We start from the raw sequence: 25,641 nt of genomic DNA on the forward strand, positions 1-25,641 counted from the left end.
GATTGTTATAAACCAAGAAGTTGAGGAATCACATAACAGCGATTTCTCGCAAAACAAAACATTTTTTTGTATTTTTTGGGCCATTCTAACAAAAAAATGCTCCTACAAATTTTTTCGTATGATGCATAGTTTTCGAGATAACCGCGGTTGAACTTTCAAAAAATCGAAAACTTGCAATTTTTTAACCCGAATAACTTTTGATTAAAAAATAAAATAGCAATTCTGCTTACCGCATTTGAAAGTTCAAGTCAAATTTTATCGGTTTTAATTATTTGTATTGCTAAATATTTATTATTTTATTGTTAAACAAAGCTATAAACAGCTAGTGCTTGAGTGATGTTTTCAATGATTTCTCATTTAAAATCGAACGAGTAGGTAGTAGAGGTAGAAGTGCAAGCGGGGCTATTTCTATGTAGCATGCATTAAAACGCATGTATTAGGCACGGGAAACACTATGTGTTTATAGCTTTTTTTAACAATCAAAAAATAAATTTTTATCAACGCAAATATTCAAAACAGATATAATTTGACTCAAGCTTTTAAAGGCTGTAAGCAGAATTGCTATTTTATTTTTTATTCAAAGGTTATTCGGGTCCAAAAATTGCAATTTTTCGATTTTTTGGAAGTTCAACCGCGTTTATCTCGAAAACTATGCATCCTACGAAAAAACTTGAAGGAACATTTTTTGGTTAGAATGACCCAAAAAATACAAAAAAATGTTTTGTTTTTCGAGAAATCGCTGTTATGTAATTCCTCAAGTTCTTTGTTTATAACAATCTTATCGACATCCGGATCAACTGTTACCCAAAAAATTCGTGTTCTACGGGCCAAAATACATAAAAAAAACTTGGGTAAGTCCATCTGAATTAAGAAGGCTGTTGTACCTCCCCTGGCGACAGGACTACTAGTTTAAATGGTATTAGTAATATTTTCTGTTATTGTTCTAGTTTAGTATTATTATATTCGATAGTTCTTGATGATGTATGTATTAAGAAATGAAAAATATGCGCCAAGATGTTTTATTTTTCTGTATAAAAACGGTGCATCATATAAAAAAGGCAAGAAAGGTTTTTTATCATAAATTAGACGTGGAATTTAAAAATAATTTCTAATTCGAAATATCTCAGTGGCGTACTATTTTTTTCTTTAAAATAATTCAGACCATTGCCCGTAGGCGCGCCAATGATGAATACAAAATTCTTAATTGTATGTCATAAAATTTGTTATAACTACCTCCTAAAACTCACCAAATTTCATTTTCATAGCTCAACTGGTCTTAGAGATATAAATAAATTAGCAGTTTGAAATAAAAATTTCAACACCCCGTATCTCCGAAACCCATTTTCGGACATATGTTTATAAAGCAAACTGGCATTAATTTTTCATGTAGAATTAGCTCTTAAAATGTTTCATACTTATTTACTAACACCCTGTATAAATCTTAACAACTTTACTTTTTGCACTGGTTCTCTCTCCTTAAATGCATAATTTTCACTTAGCTGAAGTAATACTAACATCCTGATTGATTAAAAGGTAGATGTTAAAAATGTTTAACAAAGTGTACTTACTATGACAATAAGTGAAACATACTGACATAGATGTTGTACAGAGGTGTTGTATCAATTTTTATGTTTATGTGTAAAAGAACCGACAAATATACCTAACAACATAACATAATTATTTTTATAATTTTACCACCCTGTATCTCAGTACGTACTAATATTTGACCCTCGTTTATTAAGTAAAATACCTAGTATATTCATATAGCTAAATACAACAGAAGTTTTTACTTCAACTGCATTGTAAAATATTAATATTTTACGTTAATGTATCGGCACGTAAAATATTGTCCATTCTTTATGATTCACTTTGTATAAAGTTAAAATTATTCAACAAAAATTACCCAACGCATGATCATGATTAATGTAAACAGATACAAATAGAGTACAATAATTGTTTAATATAGAAGTGAATTCACATTCTTAAAAAAACCCCGCGGATGGTAGGCAACTTGGCCCCTGAGCTTTAAGTGTTGACTAAATTGCGTCAACTTGAAGAATTTTCAAAAATTCCAACGGCATAATTCAAGATACATCGAGCACAATTGCGTAACATGAAAATAAATTCATATTCTTAAAAAAACCCGGGGGCTGAGAGTCAAGTTGGCCCCCGAGCTTTAAATGTTAAATAAAATGCGTAACGTTGAAGCATTTTCAAAAATTCCAATGGCACAATTTAACATACATCGAGCACAATTGGGTAACACAAAAATAAATTCACATTCTTAAAAAAACCCGGGGGCTGAGAGTCAAGTTGACCCCCGAGCTTTAAATGTTAAATAAAATGTGTAACGTTGAAGCATTTTCAAAAATTCCAACGGCACAATTCAAGATACATCGAGCACAATTGCGTACCATTAAAATAAATTTATATTCTTAAAAAAACCCAGGGGCTGAGGGTCAAGTTGGCCCCTGAGCTTTAAATGTTAAATAAAATGCGTAACGTTGAAGCATTTTCAAAAATTCCAACAGCACAATTCAAGATACATCGAGCACAATTGCGTACCATTAAAATAAGTTTATTATCTTAAAAAAACCCGGGGGCTGGGGGGTCAAGTTGGCCCCCGAGCTTTAAATGTTAAATAAAATGCGTAACGTTGAAGCATTTTCAAAAGTTCCAACGGCACAATTCAAGATACATCGAGCACAATTGCGTACCATTAAAATAAGTTTATATTCTTAAAAAAACCCGGGGGCTGAGGGTCAAGTTGGCCCCCGAGCTTTAAATGTTAAATAAAATGCGTAACGTTGAAGCATATTCAAAAATTCCAACGGCACAATTCAAGATACATCAAGCACAATTGCGTACCATTAAAATAAGTTTATTTAAAAAAAAACCGGGGGCTGAGGGTCAAGTTGGCCCCTGAGCTCTAAATGTTAAATAAAATGCGTAACGTTGAAGCATTTTCAAAAATCCCAATGGCACAATTTAACATACATCGAGCACAATTGGGTACCACAAAAATAAATTCACATTTAAAAAAAAACCGGGGGCTGAGTGTCAAGTTGGCCCCCGAGCTTTAAATGTTAAATAAAATGCGTAACGTTGAAGCATTTTCAAAAATTCCAACGGCACAATTCAAGATACATCGAGCACAATTGCGTACCATGAAAATAAGTTTATATTCTTAAAAAAACCCGGGGGCTGAGGGTCAAGTTGGCCCCCGAGCTTTAAATGTTAAATAAAATGCGTAACGTTGAAGCATTTTCAAAAATTCCAACGGCACAATTCAAGATACATCGAGCACAATTGCGTACCATGAAAATAAGTTTATATTCTTAAAAAAAACCCGGGGGCTGAGGGTCAAGTTGGCCCCCGAGCTTTAAGTGTTAAATAAAATGCGTAACGTTGAAGCATTTTCAAAAATTCCAACGGCACAATTCAAGATACATCGAGCACAATTGCGTACCATTAAAATAAATTTATATTCTTAAAAAACCCGGGAGCTGAGAGTCAAGTTGGCCCCCGAATGTTAATCATAGTGTAATTGAGTTTTCGTGTCAGCACAAATTAAAATAATATCTGCACAAATTAGCACAACATTAGCACAATTTAAAAACATAAGCAAAACAATGTTTTTTAATTTTCGGGGGCTAACTTGATAGACATCTTTTTTTTTTCAAAAATGGCTTTGGCAGAGAATAGACATCTTGAAATGGCCATTTTCGCATTTTTCAAATTTTTAATCGCGTATAACTCGACAACAATCAATTTTAGAGAAAAATGACAAGAGACCTTTTTTGCTCAGATTGACCAAATTATCTAAAAAAAATTTTTGGAAATAAAAAAATGAATTTTGTAAATTTGTTTAAAAAAAATTGTTTAAAAAATTTTTCGACCACGGCACCGCCCGGCACCCTGTGGATATGTTATAAGGACCTCTTTTTGAGTAAGTTTGTGCAAAAAAAATAGAATCGGAATAATTGCGCTAGCGGGGGCGACGATACTGCCCGGTCTAAATTGTTTTTTTGAAAAATGCTCAGACCCATCGATTAGTATCGGTCTAATTAGTATTTGAGATATTGAATTTATTCCTCTCTCTGTATATTAGCTATGTAGTGTATAGATTGCAGTAGATTGTATAAACTGGTGACAAGGAATGTCCACGAAAACTTCTTTAAAAGATTTGGCAATTACAATGCAGGGGTTACCAGCTTCCTACGCTCAAAACAGAGCGTAGTTATAGCACATACTCTTTCATACATAATAATAGGAGAAATAGACTGACTATAGATAGAGCAGAGAAGTTAATATATAATAGCTCATAATTGTTCCGGAAACGCGTATTTAAAATCTAAATTAAATATTAGCGCGCCATACATTGAAATTGTCGATTCGTTGTTCCATTTTTATTGACCTGACGCGACGGGCGAGAAATTGTCCTCGTCTCGTCAACTCGCTAAAAAATGTATCGCCAGTACCCTGACTCAATTAGAGTTGTACACATATTATGTGTGGTTAAAAATTTGTAGACCATACGTAAAAATTGTATTTTGTTGTTTTGAATAAGTGTGTTTAATCATTTATTGTTTCTTAACTCCTTTATTTTATACAGGAGTAAATACAAAATTTCACATAACTGTTCAGTTTGTAGTAGACTATATTGGAGTCTACTTATTTATTTGTGATTTTATTACCGCCAAATTCAGCAAAGAACTACCAGATTTGTGGTGTTTGGGCTAAGTTTGAACCGTGACCGTTCGAGACCAGCAGATTACTTCGACCAGCAGCAGTTCCTTGACTTAAAACCAGCCACCGGGAAGTGCAATAATGGGACTATGGTAGCTATACAGAACTTTTTGAGTAAACATTTTCAAATAAATTTACATTCATAGACATTTTGAATTTTGACTCCATATTCAATACACGTTTAGATTGGTTCTTTTTTTTTAATTTAATTATTGTTTTATTTTGTAACCTTTTTTTTTTTGTCTAGGATAATTAAACTTTTACTTTCTCAACTCGCTTTATTAATTTAATCTTAGTTAAAGGATTCGATATAACCTTTTACCACCTCTTTATGGGGTGTGATTTTTGAACCAAAGCGTTGGTAACTAACATACAGTCCACAGAGGTCATTGGGACCTTATTTAGTCAATAACAAATTGGGAATTTAACCCCCAGTTTGTCCATGATCCTTCGAGTCGGATCTAAACGATAGAGTTTGAGAAATAGTACATGTTTTATATCCAATTTTCAATTTATACTTATTTTATATTTTGGTTGATAAAAATGGATGAAGCAACGGCTCGTTCAAAGAAAAAGACGGGTAAATCGAATATTACTCGCGTAGAAACTTGGATTAGTGATCATTTAGATCAAATAAATAGTAAATTTGCAATAGTCGTGAAACTAGATATGCTAAAAGAAGCATTTCATAATTTTAATGACGGTTATAACTACTTAGAAGGCACATTGCCCGATGGAGGCAAATTAGAAACGCGAGAAGAGACCGACGCGCTTTATTTGGGGTGTTTTGACATTTTAAGCACGAAACTAGATTTATTGTCTAAAGATAGTTTAGATTTAGAGTCAGTTAGCACAAGCTCAACAAAAAATGTATCGCCAGTAGCCGTTAGACTACCGGAGTTTTCAATCCAACCGTATTCAGGTAAAATAACGGAATGGGACTCGTTTTTTCAAATATTCGATATAACAATTTTAAAAAATGATTCATTATCAGATATTCAAAAACTGATGTATTTAAAATCATATGTTAGAGGTGAGCCGGCTAAATTAATATCAAATTTTCCGGTTGTTGCAAAAAATTTAAAGTCAGCTTTGGATACTCTAGTAGAGAGCTATGGAAATAAATATAATTTGAGGTACCACAAAATGCAAATCACATACAACTTAGAGATTTATATATTCATGTGTCTAATAAACTTAAAGCTTTGGATAATTTAAATCTAACTGATAAGGATAAATTAGATTGGATACTTATATTGTTAGTAGAACAAAAACTTGATAGCGCTACGCTAAGGTCTTTGGAGTTTTCACGGGAACAAAAGGCAGAAGTTACCTTTGAGAAATTTTTAAATAAAATTCAGGAAAGAGCAACACATCTCGAAAATTTAGTACCGGTTAAGCATTTTGATGCATCTACATCGAATAAAAATAAGTCTGCAGCTCCCACTTATAATAGAATGAATAATAGAGTTTTATCTGCCACAGACAGTGGAAAAATATCGTGTAACTTCTGTTCATTACAGAATCATTTAATTTGCGACTGCAGAAAATTCAAAAAATTGTCGGTTTCTGATAGATTTAAATTTGTTAAAACAAATAAACTTTGTATTAATTGCCTTGAAGGCCAACATTACGTTTCGGCTTGTCCTAGTAAAAAATCTTGCGTAGTATGTCAAAAAAATCATGCGACATTATTACATTTTTCAAAGAGATCGTTGTCGCCTTGTTCCCAATTGGAAACATTAAATTCTTCTCCGAGCCTCGCAAACGATAAAAATGTTAGTAATGGTAATAACGCGAGTATCGAATTTACGACTTTGACAATGTCTAATAAAAATTCGGTTGTCCTGTTGGGAACTATAAAATGTTTTCTTATATTCAAAATATGGTTGTAAAATTTCGGTCAAAGCGTTAATTGATCCGGGTAGTCAATTATCTTTTATAACCGAAGAGCTTGCAAATAGATTAAAATATCCTACGCAGGAAAAGAATATGTCGATTTATGGTTTAGGAATTAGTTTAACGAGGTCACAAAAGACGGTCAATATCGTAATAAATTCGTCGGTAAATTCAGAAAAAATGAGAATATCTTGTGGTATTTTCAGCAAAATAACAAATCCATTACCGCAATTTGAAATTGATAGTAAAAAGCTTTGCATTCCCTCTCATTTTGTTTTGGCAGATTCTCAATATTACGTGACGTCGGATATACATTTGTTAATTGGAGCAGATTATTGCTATAAATTATTGGTAGATGGTATGCACCACATAGGAGAAAACATGCCAACCCTTCAAAATTCAAGAATGGGATGGATTATAGCCGGTACAATACCAACTTCGTTTATAAAAAACCCTTCGAGTAAGAATTCACATGCACCTCACGCATGTTTTGGAACTAAACAACTGGAGTCTATTCACACAAGTGAAGATGCATCGCCATGCGTTTCATTGTGTATCTCTTCGGGAAATTCTGAGACTCTCGAGCACATTGTACAAAAATTTTGGTGCACTGAGGACGTTCCGAGAGAGAAGCCAAGTTTGAACTCCGATGAATTAATAGCGGAGAAAATATTTGTAGATAGCACAGTTGTACTTCCAGATGGAAGATATCAAGTAGATATGCCTTTTCGTACTCCTAACTCTTTTGGAAAGTTAGGAGATTCGCTGGCTATGGCTAAGAACCGTTTTTTTAATCTAGAAAAGAAGTTAGGTAAAAATAAATCTCATTTCGACGAGTATAAATCGGTTATTAACGAATATTTGCAACTAGATCACGCCAAAGTGATTCCCTTGAAAAAATATAAAAATTTTAATAAATATTTTTTGCCTCATTTCGCAGTCATACGCGAAGACAGTATTTCGACTAAAGTTAGAATTGTTTTCGATGCTAGTGGGAAAACCTCTACCGGTCTCTCACTAAACGACATAATGCTAAAGGGGTATCAGGTACAACCTAACTTGTACGATATCTTATTACGATTTCGCACTTTTAAATTTGTCTTAATAGCAGATATTGAAAAAATGTTTAGGCAAATAAAAGTTAATCCAAATCAAACATTTTTGCTAAATATTTTATGGAGAAATAACGTTAGTGAACAACTATCGTGTATAGAGATGCAAAGATTAACATTCGGCACGAATTGCGCGCCCTTTTTGGCTACTAGAGTACTAAAAGATATCGCAAATAAAAATCAAGCGAATTATCCTTTTGTTTCGCACATTTTAACAGAACAAACGTATATGGATGACATCTTGGCGGGTTGTGATTCTGTTAGTGAATTGAATAAGCTAAATAATGACTTAAGTACAGTGCTTAATGGATCTGGATTTACATTGCACAAAATTGTTTCAAACTTTACTGAGTTGTTACAAAAGGATCAGAATGTTTCAAACAGTTTCGAATTACAGAACATAGATCTGTCAAAGGAACACTCTAATAAGGTGCTTGGTTTAAGATATAATCCATCTATTGATGTTTTGAGCTTTGTAGTACCGGAAATTGCGGAAAGTAAACCGATCACTAAGAGGAAGATTTTATCGTTGGTTGCTCAATGTTTTGATCCATTAGGTTTGTTGACACCATTTATCGTTAGAGGAAAAATTTTAATTCAAAAGCTTTGGTTATTGAAAATTGGTTGGGATTCGGAAATCACAGAACCGCATTTGTTAAGGATTTGGGAAGAGTTTTGCTCGGACTTTATTCAGTTAAAAACAATAAGTATTCCTCGTTACGTTTTAACAAATTCAGACACTTGTAAAATAGAATTGCATGTGTTTTGTGACGCAAGTGAAGCGGCATATGCAGCAGTTGTATATATGAGAACGATTTACAGTAATGAATCAATCTCTTCGGTATTCATTACGTCAAAATTACGAGTCGCACCTTTGTTAAAAATGACGATTCCCAGATTAGAGTTGTGTGCAATAAGTTTGGGTACGCAGTTGGCTAGTTCTCTTATAGATATTTTTAAGGATCGTGTTAGGATTGACGAATGTCATATATGATCGGATTCAGAGATAGCATTATATTGGGTTAATTCAAGTTAATTCAAGAAAAGTTTTCTTTGGCATCATGTTAAATCTAATTGGAACCCAGCAGACTTGCCTAGTAGGGGTGTAGTAGTGAAAGAGCTGTTGGTCCCTTCGCATATGTGGTGGCGTGGTCCTCCATTTTTATCGTCATTAGAGATAAATTATGAACAATTCAGAATGAATTTTGATTTGGAGAATATTTCCGAAGAAAAGAAGGTCGTATTGTCTAATATTCAAGTAGAAAATAGCTTTTGGTTATTAGCTTCGGAAAGATATTCATCGCTTAAAAAGACTCAACGTATTTTTGCATACGTTTTACGATTTGTAAAAAACTGTAGGTTGTCGAAAACTGATCCAAATCGATTACCGGAGGTTTTAACTCCCAGAGAACTAGATAGTGCAACAAATCTCATAGTACGGGAGCTTCAACAACAATATTTTAGTAAAGAAATTTCTGACCTTAAAGTAAATAAAGTTTGTTCAAATAAAAATTTAGCTGCATTGACGCCCATGTACACTCTAGAGGACGGCTTCTTACGTGTGGGTGGACGATTGGAAAATGCTGACCTTCCATATGATCAGAGACATCCTATTTTGTTGCCAGCTCATAATCGTATTGTTTCGCTTATGTTGAAAGAAATGCATGTAAAATTAGGACATGCAGGTGCGCAAACCACTCTGTCAAACTTTCGCCTAAAATTCTGGCCTCTTAATGGTTTAAGAGAGGTTAAAACAGTGATACACCGCTGTATGATTTGTTTTCGTTTTAAGTGTCAACCAATGACCCAAATTATGGCAGACATTCCCAAAGATAGGGTAACTGTCTCTAGACCTTTTCGAAAGGTAAGCATTGACTATGGTGGATACTTTTTAATAAAAAGCTCTAACCTTAGAAAAGCACCAATTACAAAAGCTTATATAGCTATTTTTGTTTGTTTAGTCACTCACGCAGTCCACTTGGAATTGGTTTCAAGTCTGACTACTCAGGATTTTCTATTAGCCCTGAAACGTTTTATTTCCCGTAGGGGAAACCCTACCGTTATTTATAGTGATAATGCAACTAACTTCTTTGGAGCACGTAATCAGCTTAAGGAATTGCACGAATTTTTGATAAGTAAAGAACAAAATGGTAGTATAAAAGATTATTGTCTAGAGAATTTAATAGAATTTAAATTTTTGCCTCCAAATGCTCCACATTGGGGAGGTTTACATGAGAGTGGAATTAAAAGCGCTAAGTTTCACATTTATCGATTACTTGGTAAAAATGTTGTTACCTTTGAAGTGTTCTATACAATGGTCGTGCAAATTGAAGACATTCTAAACTCACGACCCCTTACACAATTATCGAATGACCCAAACGACATGGCATGTCTCACTCCGGGACATTTTTTGATTGGCACAAGTTTAACTGCATACCCGGAGTTGGATGTTACCTTGGTCAACGAAAATAGATTGGATGTGTACCAAAAGATTTCGCAAGCACAACAATTGTTCTGGAACAGATGGGTTACTGATTATTTAAATCAGCTACAGCATAGACCAAAGTGGAGAACATGCACTAAAAATCTTGAGGTCAATGAATTGGTTCTTGTTAAAAATGAGGAAAATCCTCCATTACTTTGGCCTCTGGGCCGTATTGTTGAAACATATATGGGACGAGATCAAAAGGTTAGGTCCGTCAAGGTAAAAACTCGGACGGGAGAATATGTGAGACCAATCACCAAGATTTGTCGATTACCTTCTTCCGATTTGTAGTTCTACAGAATTTTGTACATATTTATATTTTATATATATTTTTTATTGTTTTAGTATAGTTTCGTTTTGTAGGTTTAACGTAATTCAATACATAATATAGTAAGGTATTCTAGTTAGTATATTTTGTAAGCCTTGAATCAAGTCTACACTTAACTGGACAGGGCCGGACTCGGAATAATTTTGGCGGCTTCTGGTGAGGCATATATGTTGAGTTGAATATTGTTTTCTCTGGACAAGCCAGCGGGGGGAGAATGTTCCGGAAACGCGTATTTAAAATCTAAATTAAATATTAGCGCGCCATACATTGAAATTGTCGATTCGTTGTTCCATTTTTATTGACCTGACGCGACGGGCGAGAAATTGTCCTCGTCTCGTCAACTCGCTAAAAAATGTATCGCCAGTACCCTGACTCAATTAGAGTTGTACACATATTATGTGTGGTTAAAAATTTGTAGACCATACGTAAAAATTGTATTTTGTTGTTTTGAATAAGTGTGTTTAATCATTTATTGTTTCTTAACTCCTTTATTTTATACAGGAGTAAATACAAAATTTCACATAACTGTTAAGTTTGTAGTAGACTATATTGGAGTCTACTTATTTATTTGTGATTTTATTACCGCCAAATTCAGCAAAAAACTACCAGATTTGTGGTGTTTGGGCTAAGTTTGAGCCGTGACCGTTCGAGACCAGCAGATTACTTCGACCAGCAGCAGTTCCTTGACTTGAAACCAGCCACCGGGAAGTGCAATAATGGGACTATGGTAGCTATACAGAACTTTTTGAGTAAACATTTTCAAATAAATTTACATTCATAGACATTTTGAATTTTGACTCCATATTCAATACACGTTTAGATTGGTTCTTTTTTTTTAATTTAATTATTGTTTTATTTTGTAACCTTTTTTTGTCTAGGATAATTAAACCTTTACTTTCTCAACTCGCTTTATTAATTTAATCTTAGTTAAAGGATTAGATATAACCTTTTACCACCTCTTTATGGGGTGTGATTTTTGAACCAAAGCGTTGGTAACTAACATACAGTCCACAGAGGTCATTGGGACCTTATTTAGTCAATAACAAATTGGGAATTTAACCCCCAGTTTGTCCAATAATGAAAAACTTCTAAAAGATCATAAACATGGGAAAATGGTACGTGATGAGAGTCTTTCTATAACTCATCTGTTGGAACCAGTGCAAGCCTATAAATCCGTGTCATAAAATGAAAGATTAAGCAAGACGGAGAGAGACTCTTCATTACATTCTCTTCATAATACAGAGTTCAGCTTGTGTGAAGAAAATTTCTCTGGCTCATAAGAATAGACTCTTACTTATTTATATATTATTTTATAATTCCTAAGAATTTTATAGTGTTTTTTGTTATTATTATTTAAGAAAAAAGTTCCTGCTTTAATACTAGGTATATAGGAATACATATTTATTACCCGAAGTAAGTTCCTATATAAACAATATTGGGTTGTTTATTGTATGTTATCTTTTTTATTTTAATATTTTTTTCTACAACCGTGTTAAAAATGCAATTTTTAGCATTCCATAGGAGCGTTAAAAATGCTACTTTAAAGCACTAGTGCTTTAAAATTTTTAAGGCACTGCAGTTAAAAGTGAATTGTCAAATTGTGAAACGTCAAAATACTTATATTTCATTTATTAACATTAATATTAATAGTACAACTTGCGCCATTCCAAAAAGGTGGTTTAAAAGGTTTTTTAAAATTTAATTTAAACTGTATTATTGCATTTTTAACACGTCTGTAGAAAAAACTTGTTTATGTAACGGTATAGTATTTTCGCTAAGAATTTTTAGACATTCCCCTCGAATGTAGACAACCAGTTCTACCTTTTACGGGTCATAGGTTTCATGGTTTCAGAAATTAACAAAAACATTGTATTTTATAAATTTATAACGTTTGTTGAAATAATATTGAATGATATACGTGTTAAAAAGTACATTTTTAAGGCACTTATGTGAATTGCAGAATTCGCTTCGTTCATTCTGCAAACTTTCACATGCGTGCCTTAAAATTGTACTTTTAACAATTATATCATAAATAACTATTTAAATGAGATAACTTTTTTAGTTTTAATTATAATGACTAATATATTCAGAGTATTTTTTTTTAATTAAGTTAAATGAATTTTAAAAGTATTTTTGGACATTTAATTTTTAACAGATTTTTTCTCTAGTCGTAATTCCACAACAATAAGTAAAGCTAACTACTGATTTGTATAATTTATTATAATAATTTGGATACAAATGCAATATTTCCATAAGTTTCCGAAAGTTTCCAATATTTCCGGAAAGTTTCCGGCGTTCGAATCTTCACGGAAATTTTATATCACTACACATGACACTAGGTACCTAACTGCAAAAATTCACCGTACCTACCATGCCAATGACCATTAGTTGTCGAGGCATTAGCATAAAAAAAATAAAATTTCTCATCCAACATTTCTTTTTTTTTTATTATGTTTTTCGGTTTTTCACAATCGTATGCACAATCGTATATCTATATTTTCCTATACATGAAGTTATTTACGAATTGCTTTTTATACTAGGTCTCCTTTTACCCACAGAAAACAGTATCGCAAAATTAAGCCGCTTGTCCATAGCAACCGCAATAAGTTAAACAAGGATAAATAATACGGCATATCTTTAATACCGTGTTTACTATGAATTTTGACGTCGACCATTTTCATTGGCAGTGACATTAGCGCATTGTGTTTATTAGTTTATTTGAATTTGTTGTTTATTTGGTTTTTCAAATTATTTCATAAAAACTTTTAGTCTTTGTGTATGTCATTTTAATTTTACAAATTACAGAAACTCGAAGAAATGTCACAAAGTTTTTTTACTAAAAATATCAATAAAATTGGACGTGTTTCGGCTCAACAAGAGCCATCATCAGCATATAAGTACCAGTACAAGAACACAAACATCAAGAACTGACCAGAACAGGAAGGAGGAAGAATAAACTAGTTTAAAAGACAAACATTACTGTACAAACATTTTTTGGTTTTGCTGTTAAGCGATTTTTACGATCAGCGATTATATTACAAATAAAAAAGTAATTGTGTACTGACATCTTCATGTGGAGGAACCATATTGCGAACAAGATGGGTTCGCAAGATGGTTCATCCACATGAAGATGTTCTTACACAGTTACTTTTTTATTTATAATATATTGTACAGCAAAACAGCAAAACCAAAGAATGTTTTTGAGGAGGTGTCAATCAAAATCAATCATGTCCATAAAAATCAAAAATGAGTTAGCAGCTGTTTCATAATAAAAATGGTGGATCCTATTCTGTGATGTTTTCGGTTTGGTTAAAAAAAAATGATGTCCTGTTTAAAATGAATACACAATATTAGGGTCCCAGTTCCAAATTAAATGAAATCATGTCCACAGCTAGTTTCAATTCATAAAACCACGTGTCCATTTAGCTAATAGCAGTGCCCGGATTTGGTCACTTGATTAAAATATTAATAAAAATCATAGAAAAGTAAACATATTATAGAATGATATTCTATTCCATCTTACTGGAGAGCAACCAAAATCAAACATGTCTCATTAGACTTCAAACAAAAAAGATCAGGTCCACGAAATCGAATCATATAAGAACATGTCCTTCTTTTAAACGTATTTACAGGTTTATTTTTATACCTTTAGATTTGAAATATTTACTATAATAAGTTAATTTCACTAAATAAAATGATATATGTTAATTTTACCGATTTTCCGTGCAAGGTTATTTACTAAAACGTTTTTTGCGGTTTCCCTAAAACTACTTAAGGTGGACAAGATTGGTTTTGATTAACACCTCCTCGTTTGTGCAGTAATGTTTGTCTTTTAAGGGCACCCAAAGTCCCATTTAACGACAATGTTAACATTATGTCACATAGCTCTGTAACCAAAGCACTTAGAGACCTAATTTTGAAACTACATGCATTGTTTAGTCCCGCGTAGATTTTTGTAAAGTTAGAGTGAAATAAGCATTTATTTTAAATTTTTTTAAAATACTCTTACAAAAAAAACCCAAAAAAGTTTAAATTTAATTTTTTATTTTACTTGTTTTTGTACATGTTTCAATAAAACTTTACGCGGGACTAGATATTATGTATCTACAACTACTGTAAAAATTTGAACCTTATATCATCTAAAAATTCAGAGATATCTGACATCAAAAGTTAAAAACCTAGTATTCGGGAAATCGCAAAAACATGAAACACTCTAATAGGCTATGAACCTACTGGTACACGGTAAGTTGAGTGCAGACGTTCAGAAAACAAATAGTTTTGTAACCATGGATATTTTATACTATCATGTGTTATATATCGTTGGAAAGAGAAAATTTCAGATAATAATTTTCAATCATAACCCAAAAAACTTAAAAAATTCAATTTTCAGGCTTTGGCTGCCCTTAAACTAGTTTATTCTTCCTCCTTCCTGTTCTGGTAAGTTCTTGATGTTTATGTTCCTGTACTTGTTCCTGTACTTATACATATTATTGTGTTTTCAATTTATCAACCAAAGGCAAAATGAAAATTAAATTAAATTTTTTTTAAATAACGCGGGCACATAAATTTGATACACCCTGTATATTGATCTGTAAATATTTATTAGAATTTAGTTTGGATGTAAGTGGATTTTTTTAATGAGCTTTCCGATGAACCATTAAAGACTTTTGTGAATAATTAAAGTGAAAAGGACAATGTATTTAGATTTAAAATGGAAAAAGATTGTTTATTACGGGAACTATAAAATCCACAGGTAGAGGTAATTATAATTTTCTAGAAAAATGGTTTAAAAGAAAGTTTGGAATTTTAATATCTTTGTTTCACCCCGAGTAAATGTTGGAGAGTTTCCCCGAAAGTAATTAAGATGGTCGGAATAATTTTGAAAGAATGACTGTTTGTTTGTCGAATGGAAAAGAGAAATGTTTTTGATTCTTGGCAATTTGGAAGGGGAAAAATGGTTTGAATGTTGAGTTGAGTTTGAGAAAGAATTCAGTATGTGATTGGCATCGCTGAGGAGCAGTTCGACGTTTTTTCGTGGATAGATAGTTAGCAAGTACCAGTGGTTGTTTGATAGTGGAGAATAGTGCTGAAAAGTGGAACGAGAGACAGATCAAATTGAGACGAAATACCTCTTTGATTCTGTATTATTGTGAGAAGGAGAGCAGAGAATTTTTGGAGTTCTGTTTTGAATCGAGTACTGGTCAAAAGAGGCCTGGCTTTTTGGTGAATTGGTGCTGGTATGCTGATAGTTTTGAAGCTGGAGAACGGAGAGGGCTTTGATGAGTAGCCTTTTAACATAGTCAACGAGGGAGAGCTGTTTTGGGTCACGAGAAGACATCAGAGTGAGTGAAGCAAAAGGTCAGTCAACTTATGTGAAAGATATTTTTATGTTCGGAAACTAAAATTTTGAGTAAAAAGCATAGGAATTAAAATTCCAATATTTCAAACAGTAAATAGGAAGTATAGCTAATCTTGCGAATACATAATTTGGTTTTGTTTATTTTGTTGTACGAAAGTAATCGGGAACAAACCGATAAATGGCTTTTTTATTAACTAGAATAAATTTAAGTGGTAAAAATTTCATTCGGACATCTGTGTCCACAGGTTTTAGATTTGATAGATTTTTAGGGTATTGATTTTGATAAATAAAAGACAATTCTGTATGTTTATTTTATATTTTTGCTTTATTTCTTTTTCCTATTTTATCCCGATTAGGATCAACTAAGAGATACTGAAACCACGAGAGAAGATAAGTATAACGTAAGATAATTTAGACATTTTTTTTTTATATTATTATAAAAAGGCACCCTGAGATTTTTTATTCATTTTTTATGTATGATTTGCGACAATTAAATAATTAATCAAATAAGTAATAATTAATATAAAATTAATAAGAAGCAGATCATAACAATATATATGCTGATGATGGCTCTTGTTTAGCCGAAACGCGTCAACTTATATTGATATTTTTAATAAAAAAACTTTCTGATACTTCTTTGAGTTTTTTGTACTTTGTTGCCTCGAGACCACATTTGTGAAATTCGGTCGCCAACTTCTTGAAAATTTGAAGATCTTGTCTTGATCTTGGCTTGATTTCAAGACAAGATCAAGACAAGAAGCAATTTTAAATTTCAAGACAAGACAAGAAATACCAAGATTTCTTGTCAAGAAAACAAAAAATCTTGAAATATCTTGACTAATAATAAAATCTAGATTTTATTTTAAATAACAAATTTAGCACCCTTTTAAATTGATAAGCCATGAATTAAGGCAGATAATCCTTCTGATGGAGTCAACACCTAGCCGATTTCTTGGCTTTGTTATTCTTAATGTTGCTCTTGAAAATATTCTTTCCGCAAGTACAGATGTTGCTGGCGTTCTGAGAAAATCCTTGGCCATTTTCTATAATGACTGGTAGATATTTTCGTGGCCTCTCCGTCAATCAAGTATGTATATTCTCAGAATCTTCTGACCTAGGCTCATTTAAGTATTTTTCAATTTCATACTTCCAAGATTGTAAGTCATCATTATCAGCTTTCTGAAATAGGAAATAAGAACTATACAGGGTGTCCCGAAAAGAATGGTCATAAATTATACCACACATTCTGGGGTCAAAAATAGTTCGGTTAAACCTAACTTACCTTAGTACAAATGTGCTCATAAAAAAAGTTACAGCTCTTTGAAGTTACAAAATGAAAATCTATTTTTTTTTCAATATATCAAAAACCCTCAGAGATTTTTTATTGAAAACGGACATGTATCATTCTTATGGCAGGACCACCTTAAAACAAAATTATAGTGAAATTTGTCCACCCCATAAAAAATTTATGGGGATTTTGTTCCCTTAAACCCCCCCAAACTTTTGTGTACGTTTCAATTCATTTATTATTGTGATACCATTAGTTGAACACAACGTTTTTAAAACTTTTTTGCCTCTTAGTATTTTTTCGATAAGCCAGTTTTTATCGAGATGCGGCTTCTTTTTTACTATATTTACATAAAAAATTTATGGGGGTTTTGTTCCTTTAAACCCCCCAAATGTTTGTGTACGTTCCAATTAAACTATTATTGTGGTACCATTAGTTACACACAGTGTCTTTAAAACTTTTTTGCCTCTTACTCTTTTTTTGATAAGTCAACTTTTATCGAGATGTGGCTTCTTTTTCAAAATATACCAAAAAATTTAAGTTATAAATAAATTTTCAGATTATTAACATGTGTCCATAATCATACTTAACCATATACAAATATGTGGTGGATTCGACAAATATTCAAAATATCTCGATAAACACTGGCTTCTCAAAAAAGTACTTAGAGGCAAAAAGTTTTAAAAATATTGTGTTTAACTAATGGTGCCACAATAATAATTTAGTTGGAACGTACCTAAAAGTTTGGGGGGTTTAAGGGAACAAAACCTCCATAAAATTTTTATGGGGTGCACAAATTTCACTATAATTTTTTTTAAGATGTTGCTGCGATAAAAATTTCTCATGTCCATTATCAATAAAAAACCTCTAGGAGTTTTCGATATATGAAAAAAAATCGATTTTCATTTTGTAACTTCAAAGGGCTGTAACTATTTTTGTGTGCACTATTGTATATAGGTAAGTGACGTTCAATCAACCTATTTTTGACCCCAGCATCTGTGGTATAATTTATGACCAATCTTTTCGGGACACCCTGTATATGTAATTCAAAAAAAGAACTATACAGTATATACAGTGTGTGTATACAGCGTCTGTATCAATTGTATTATTAAGTTCATGAACCCATATTTCCAGTTTGTCTAAAAGTAAAATAACTCCAATTACCACCAATGGGAGTGTGCAATATTTTTCCCCTTCGAGAATTGAAGAAAGTGTTTTAAAGCTTCTTAGATACTGACAAAATTTACTGATCAGAACCATTCTTTATCTAATATTGTGCAATTATTTAGATTTTCGTTGTTGTGGCAAAATATAGTTAAAGCATTTTTTACACTTAAACCCCAAGTTAGCATCTCGAAAATTGAAAGTTTGTTGTTGTTTATTTGGGTTTATATGACTGCGGACACTAAGGCCATTCGCCAATTTTGCTATTTTTTATTTTATTAGTCATTTTTTCGTATCTTATCCTAAAACTAATACTAATATTAATCTCTAATAAACAATTCTACTAATAAATAATTATTTTTGGATTTTTTTTTAATAATTTTTTTTATTATATTTTTTTTATTTATTTTTTTCTAAATGATGTTCTCAGAGTTCCACAGTAAAAACTGCAACATTCTTCTTTTCTTCTTTAGCCCTCTACTTCATTCGAAAGCTTTTTACTATGGACTGTCCAAGTTCGTCATTCATTTTTTTTATTATATATTTTTTTCTATTATTTTTTTTATATTTTTTTTTATATATATTTTTTTTCTTTTTTTTATTTTTTTTCTTTTTTTTATTTATATTTTTTTTTTCTTTTCTTTTTTCTTTTAATATATAACAATTTACAAGAAATACTTACACTATATTTTACAATTACAACTTAAGTTTAATATCTAAAATATGTTTATACAATAGTCGATATACCAACTCATTATTTTCTAATGTTAATAAATAATTTAAATTAATGGGATGGTGGACATCAGACAAAGAATACAGTGAATTTAAAAACATATTAACTTTATTAGAAATAAGAGAACAGGTCAAAATTTTGTGTTGTAGGTTACCAAACTGACCACAAATACATTGAGGGCTATCAGCTATATTAAGTTTAAATATATATGATGGTGTAAGACAGTGGTTAAATCTCATTCTGCATATGGTTCTTGTCATATCCTTTGTCGACTCCATTTTAGAAAACCAAGGTTTATCTGTGATATAGTTTCTGATTGATCTGTAGTGATTTCCTGTATTTATGTTCTTATCAATATACCTTTCTTTCCATTCTTTCTTAAGCTCCTTGAATAAATCTGATTCAATATCTCCAGACGTACAAAGATAATGTGTTAATATTCCTTTTGTCACCGCGTTTTTAGCCAATTCATTATATAAATTGAAAGTTATCTTGTAGGCACGTCTAATTCTGGCATAGTCATCTTACAACTTATGGCCTCGCAAGCACTGTTAAGTTTAAGTTGCATTTGTACTGAGTTTTTGATTTTTTTGACAAAGTAGTTAATTTTACTAACAGGAGAGTTGAAAAATCTAAGTATCACTTATATCATTTTCTACTTCGATTTCATCCTCCAAATAATCAAAATCTTTTTGATATCTAAACTGTTTCGATATGGCTCAACAATTTTTATGAAATCCTGGGCAGCTAAGTTTATAATATGTTCGAAACATACAAAATGCTTAATTTAAGCATGCAACTACACATCAATTTTGCTTTCGTCAGGAAACAAATGCAAATCGGGGATTCCCCCAGTGGCAGTGGAGGCCGTGTTAGCACGAAATGCAATAAAATGGTCGACAAGGAATCACCGGACCGAGTAATCAAGAAATTTCAAGATCTTGTTATTTCTTGAGTCAAGACAAGATATAAGATGCCAAGAAAACGTCAAGACAAGATTTTTTTAAATTTCTTGATTTTTTCTCAAAACAAGACAAGAAGTTGTTGTCAAGACAAGAATTCTTGTCTTGTCGACCCCTACTAACTCTTGCTCTCTTAATTTGACTACTTCTGGTAAACCTATTTTTTACACAAATGTGACAAGTAATATTTTATAACCTACAAATTGTCATTATGCTACATGATTGCGACTATAGTTATGTCGAACCGAAACCTATCTGTTTATTTTCGAGATAACTGTTTAACTTTTTGTTTTGTTTTTAACTTATTTAGTACCGTTCTATATTTATCTTTATACTAGTAATAGTCGGTATGATGTTTAAGCTGTTTAATGTTTTTCTTCTTTTTTTTTGTATAGACATGACTCTGTCTGTTTTTTTCAATGTGCCTCTAGTAGGTTGCCGTTCCATCGTTTTCGTGGACTTCCCACTAATCGTCTTTGTATTGGGGAACCGTCTCGCGCTGTCCTGACTATCCTATTTGTTGTCATTTGGCTTATGTGGTCACTCCATTCTATTCTTCTGTTTCTTACCCAGTTATTAATGTTATCCTCCTTGCATCTCCGTCGTATATCTGTACTTCTAGCTCTGTCCCATAGAGTCTTACCATCGATTTTTCGAAGGGTTTTCATATCCGCCGTTTCGAGCGGATTGTGTCGGGTCGTGTTTCTGCCGCAGATGTCATTATTGGTCTGATGACTGTTGGGCGATAGGGGCGATCGGCCCCCCTCTCAACCCAAGTGATTTATTTTTTTAATTATAATATAAAGATTACAATAATATTTATTTATTTTTTCAAATGTCATAATTATACATGTCAAAATTACAATATTATATGAATTATAAATTACATATAAATATATTTTATTAGTATGGGACTTGGCTAAAGCGGGCCTGACGCCAGTGTATTTGGAAATGAGTAATTTATAATCCTTATAAATTAAGAATTAAAAATGATCACAATAAGCATATTTAAAAAAATATGTAATGCTATATACTGTGAACGCAACTTAAGCATCTCCACGTATAATTATAAAATTGTTTGCAGATATAATATCAGCTGTGGGAGCACGCCAAATAGAATTCTATTTTAGTGACGTCACGTTGCCTAGCAACCGTCGATTCTCCCATTATAAAATTCTATTTTGCTGACGTCACAAAATAGAATTTTATAATGGGAGAATCGACAGTTGCTAGGCAACGTGACGTCACTAAAATAGAATTCTATTTGGCATGCTCCCGCACCTGGTGTGAGAGCACGCCAAATAGAATTCTATTTTAGTGACGTCACGACGTCACGTTGCCTAGCAATTGTCGATTCTCCCATTGTGAAATAATTTGGGTGATAATATTAATAGTAATGATGATAATAAATATGTACAAGTAGTCCAGAAGGCCACTGCGCATCCGCTAGGAAAAATATTCTGATTCGGATTTTTTGCACAATCTTATTCAAAAAGGACTCCTTTTAACAAATTTGCATGTTGCCAGGACCAAAAGGTGGTCAAAAATTTTTTAAACGTTTTTTTTTTGTTTTTTTCCTAAAATTATTTTTTTGCATGGAATAAAGTTTTTTTTAGGTTTTTTGGATCATTCCAAACAGAAAAGGTTTTTAGTGACTTTTCTCTAAAAATGATAGTTTTTGTCATATAAGCGATTAAAAATTGAAAAATTGAGAAATCGGCCATTTTTAACCCTCAAAAACTATATGAAAAACTGAAAATTTGAATGTTGCCAAGGTAGGTAGATATTCTTTAAACATCAATTGATGAAATCCCGAAAGGTTTTTTGCAATACAATATTCAAAACAACTTTGTTTTTTAATTTCTAATCAAGCGTGCGCGACACTATTTTCCACCGACAGTATGGTGCAAATGAAAGGAATAAATTCGTTATTTCGTAAACCGGCGACTTTAAGGAAAAATCCCGAAACAGGTCTTTTTTTATTTTTAAGTTATGATATTGTGGCACATATGGAATACTAGTGACGTCATCATTATACATTTTTGTAATCAGTATTTCAAACGATTTTAAATGAGGTGTCACATGATGTACTTTCCCATTACGAAATAAAATTAAAACTATTTCGACATGAATTTTTTTGCCTTGAAAAAAGTAAAGTATTTTGATTTTTTGAAAATTACATTCGGTTAATTCATTATTACATTTCCGAAACTATTGTAAGTTGTTAACTTATAAAGTCTCATTTTGTAGGTTTTTTAAATTTTAATGATAATTCACTACATATATTAATTTTTATTTCGTCAACTTTATATATAGAGTGTCCCAACCCAAAAGTAGCGGACCGTTGCATATTTCGCGAAATGAACATCGGATCGAAAAAATGAAAAATATGTGTTCAATAATTTTTTAAAATCTATCAAATGATACCAAACACGACCCCCTACGTGGGATGGGGGTAACTTTAAAATATTTAATGGAGACCCCCAATTTTAATTGCAGATTTGGATTCCTTACGTAAAAGTAAGCAACTTCTATTCGAAACATTTTTTAGAATTCTGGATAGATGGCGCTATAATCGGAAAAACGATTTATCGTGATACTTAATATCTATAGAAACACATTCTCATATGAAAAATCAAAAAACACAAGTTGAATATTTTTCAAAATCCTATCGAATCGAATGCCACCAAACACTACACGGTGTCATTCGATAGGTTTTTGAAAAATATTAAACACGTGTTTTTTAGTTTTTTATACAGACTATTTCTATATTATTCTATTTCTATATAATAGAAAAAATGTCTCGAATAAAAGTTGCTTACTTTTACATAAGGAATCCAAATCTGCAATAAAAACTGGGAGTTTCCATTTACGATTTTAAATTGAGCCCCACCCCACCTCTAGGGGTTGGAGTAGGGGGTCGTATTTGGTGTCATTCGATATATTTTTAAAAATTGTTGAACAGGTATTTTTCAGTTCTTCGATCCGATTTTCATTTTAGCCAATCGGCCCCCCCTCTTAACGATGCTGAATCCGCCGCTGAATTGGTGCAGCATACGTTGTAAATCATCGTCACTTTGAGAGATTAGCATTGCATCGTCTGCATACTGCATAGCAGATTATTTTAAGTTGTTTTTCTTCCATTTGGTATCCGTTTTTAGTTCTTACTTTTCTTACTATTTCGTCCATGATCAGGTTGAACAATAAAGGACTCAAGGAATCTTATCCAATTATCAAGGTCTTATCCATTGCCGGTTAAAATTGGGTCAGTTTAGTCAGTTAGTTGATCTTCCACTTTTAATTTTATTGTGTTGTTCTGGTAGACGTTTTCGATCGTTTTAATTATTCCTAGAGGTACCTCTCTCGAGTATAAGAAATGGATAACGTCCTTTAATGTGACCCTGTCAAATTTTTTCTTAAGGTCTACGAAACATAAATATGCCGGTTTGTTGTAATGTTGTATGTATTAATGATATTACACATGGACGTACGTTCCAATTAATGTTTTGATTTAACTTGTTTGAAAATGAATCATGACGTGTGGGCAAGATAAAATGGAACAAATATATAAAAGCTAGTGCCTGACGTGAATCCATTTTGAAGAATTAAAAAATTGTGACTCGATGAAGTCACATAGTGGACTGTGTGTTGACTCTCTAGTTGACACATAATTGTCTTGATCTCGAGACTAATATCACCAGCGAGTCTCCCATGCTTATTTTGACCACCTTTTGAAATACAACAAACACAACCCCCAAGGAGGGGGGGGGGGTAAATTCTAAATACAAACCCCGCGATATTTCGCGAAATGAACGTCTGATCGAAAAACTGAAAAATACACGTAATCAATATTTTCGAAAAATCTATCGAATGGCCCCAAACACGACCCCACGATAGTGGGGGGGGTTACCTTAGACTTTTAAATAGGAGCCCATATCGAATTAGGGATAAATGGCGCTATAATCGGAAAAAACGATTGTTGGAAATGGAAAATTAATTTAAAAAATGGAAAGTTTCCCACTTACTGAAAAACTTAACTTAATTTTTTTTTGGTTTTAGCACCTAATCTTCACAACCCAATAGGTTCCCATAACGCTCGAGTAACTGCAAATTTAGCATACTTTTCTTCCCTACTATTATTTACACTTACACCATAATTCTGGACTTTATACTCTATATGTACCGCTACTATATTTTAAAATTTATTTTATAATATTTTTTCTGTTACCAATTTATCAAATAATGTCACTAATTTTATTTTTTAGGTTTCTGCAGTAAATAAGGATCAAGCAAATGGACCCTACTCAGATCCCATTAAAGTATATATAGGAGAACAGGGTAATATGCAATTGTAATTTAATATTTCGTATTTAGAATTAGTTCGTTTATAGTAGTGGTAAAGGAGCCCAAGAGGGGATTTTTGCAGTTACTCGAGCGCGTCAGATTATCATATGGGGAGAAACCTTGTACCTTGTAATTGTACCCCTAACTATTATATTGGATCTGAATACAGGGGAGTTCGTTAAGGGGGCCCGAAAAAAAAATGTCCTTAGAAAAACTCGAAATCGTTAGATTAAGATAAGGTAAGTACATGCAAAAGAGTGTATATTTCACAAATCTGACAGTTTGAGCGGTGCGTAAAGGGTGGGTCGAAGTATCACAAGAAAAAAGCGAATATTTCGAGAAATAAACGTCAGATCGAAAAACTAAAAAATATCTGTTCAATATTTTTCAAAAATCTATCGAATATACTCTACTATATATTGGCTCTTAGCACAGGGAAGTTCGTTAAGGGGGGCCCGAAAAAAAAATCTATCCTTAAAAATACTCGAAATTTTCAGATTAAGATAAGTTAAGTTAAGTACATGCAAAAGAGTGTATTTCAAAAATATGACGATTTGAGCGGGGCGTAAGGGAATGGGTGAATCAAAAAGTTTCACAAAAAAAGCGAATATTTCTCGAAATGAACGTCAGATCGAAAAACTAAAAAATACGTCTTCAATATTTTTCAAAAATCTATCGAATGGTACTAAACCTGACCCCCACGGAGAGGGGTCGGGGGTAAATTCAAAAATTTTAAATACAAACCCCGCGATATTTCGCAAAATGAACATCAGATTGAAAAACTGCAAAATACACTTTCAAAATGTTTTTGAAAAATCTATCGAATGGTACGAATCACGACCCCCCACCCCACGGAGGCGGGGTGGGGGGTTACTTTAAAATCTTAAATGGGACCCCCAAATTTTTATTGCAGATTTGGATTCTTTACGTAAAAATAAGCAACTTTTATTCGAGACATTTTTTTCGAATTATGGAGAGATGGCGCTATAATCGGAAAAACGATTGTTGAAAATGGAAAATTAAAATAAAAAATGACAAGCGCCCACTAAAATTGAATATTTGATATAACTTTTTTTGATTTTAGGACCTAATAATCACAACCTAATAGGTCCCCATAACGCTCGAGTGACTGGAAATTTAGCATACTTTGCTCCCCTACTATTAGATCTAAAAACTGCAATGTACACACATATTATATTGAAAAATCTATCGAGTGAC

At 32.4% G+C, this 25,641-nt stretch overlaps 1 protein-coding gene across 1 annotated transcript in view; it reads left to right on the plus strand.

The window, feature by feature from the left end:
• LOC126886442 (uncharacterized) overlaps positions 1-25,641 on the plus strand; it is a 175,461-nt gene that overhangs the window by 60,578 nt on the left and 89,242 nt on the right. Inside the window, exon 3 of the mRNA XM_050653380.1 lies at positions 24,345-24,417. Within this exon, the coding sequence (XP_050509337.1) occupies positions 24,345-24,417 (73 nt within the window). The remainder of the gene's footprint in view (positions 1-24,344; positions 24,418-25,641) is intronic.

Source organism: Diabrotica virgifera, chromosome 6, assembly GCF_917563875.1.
Source record: "Diabrotica virgifera virgifera chromosome 6, PGI_DIABVI_V3a".
NCBI classification, from domain to species: domain Eukaryota; kingdom Metazoa; phylum Arthropoda; class Insecta; order Coleoptera; family Chrysomelidae; genus Diabrotica; species Diabrotica virgifera.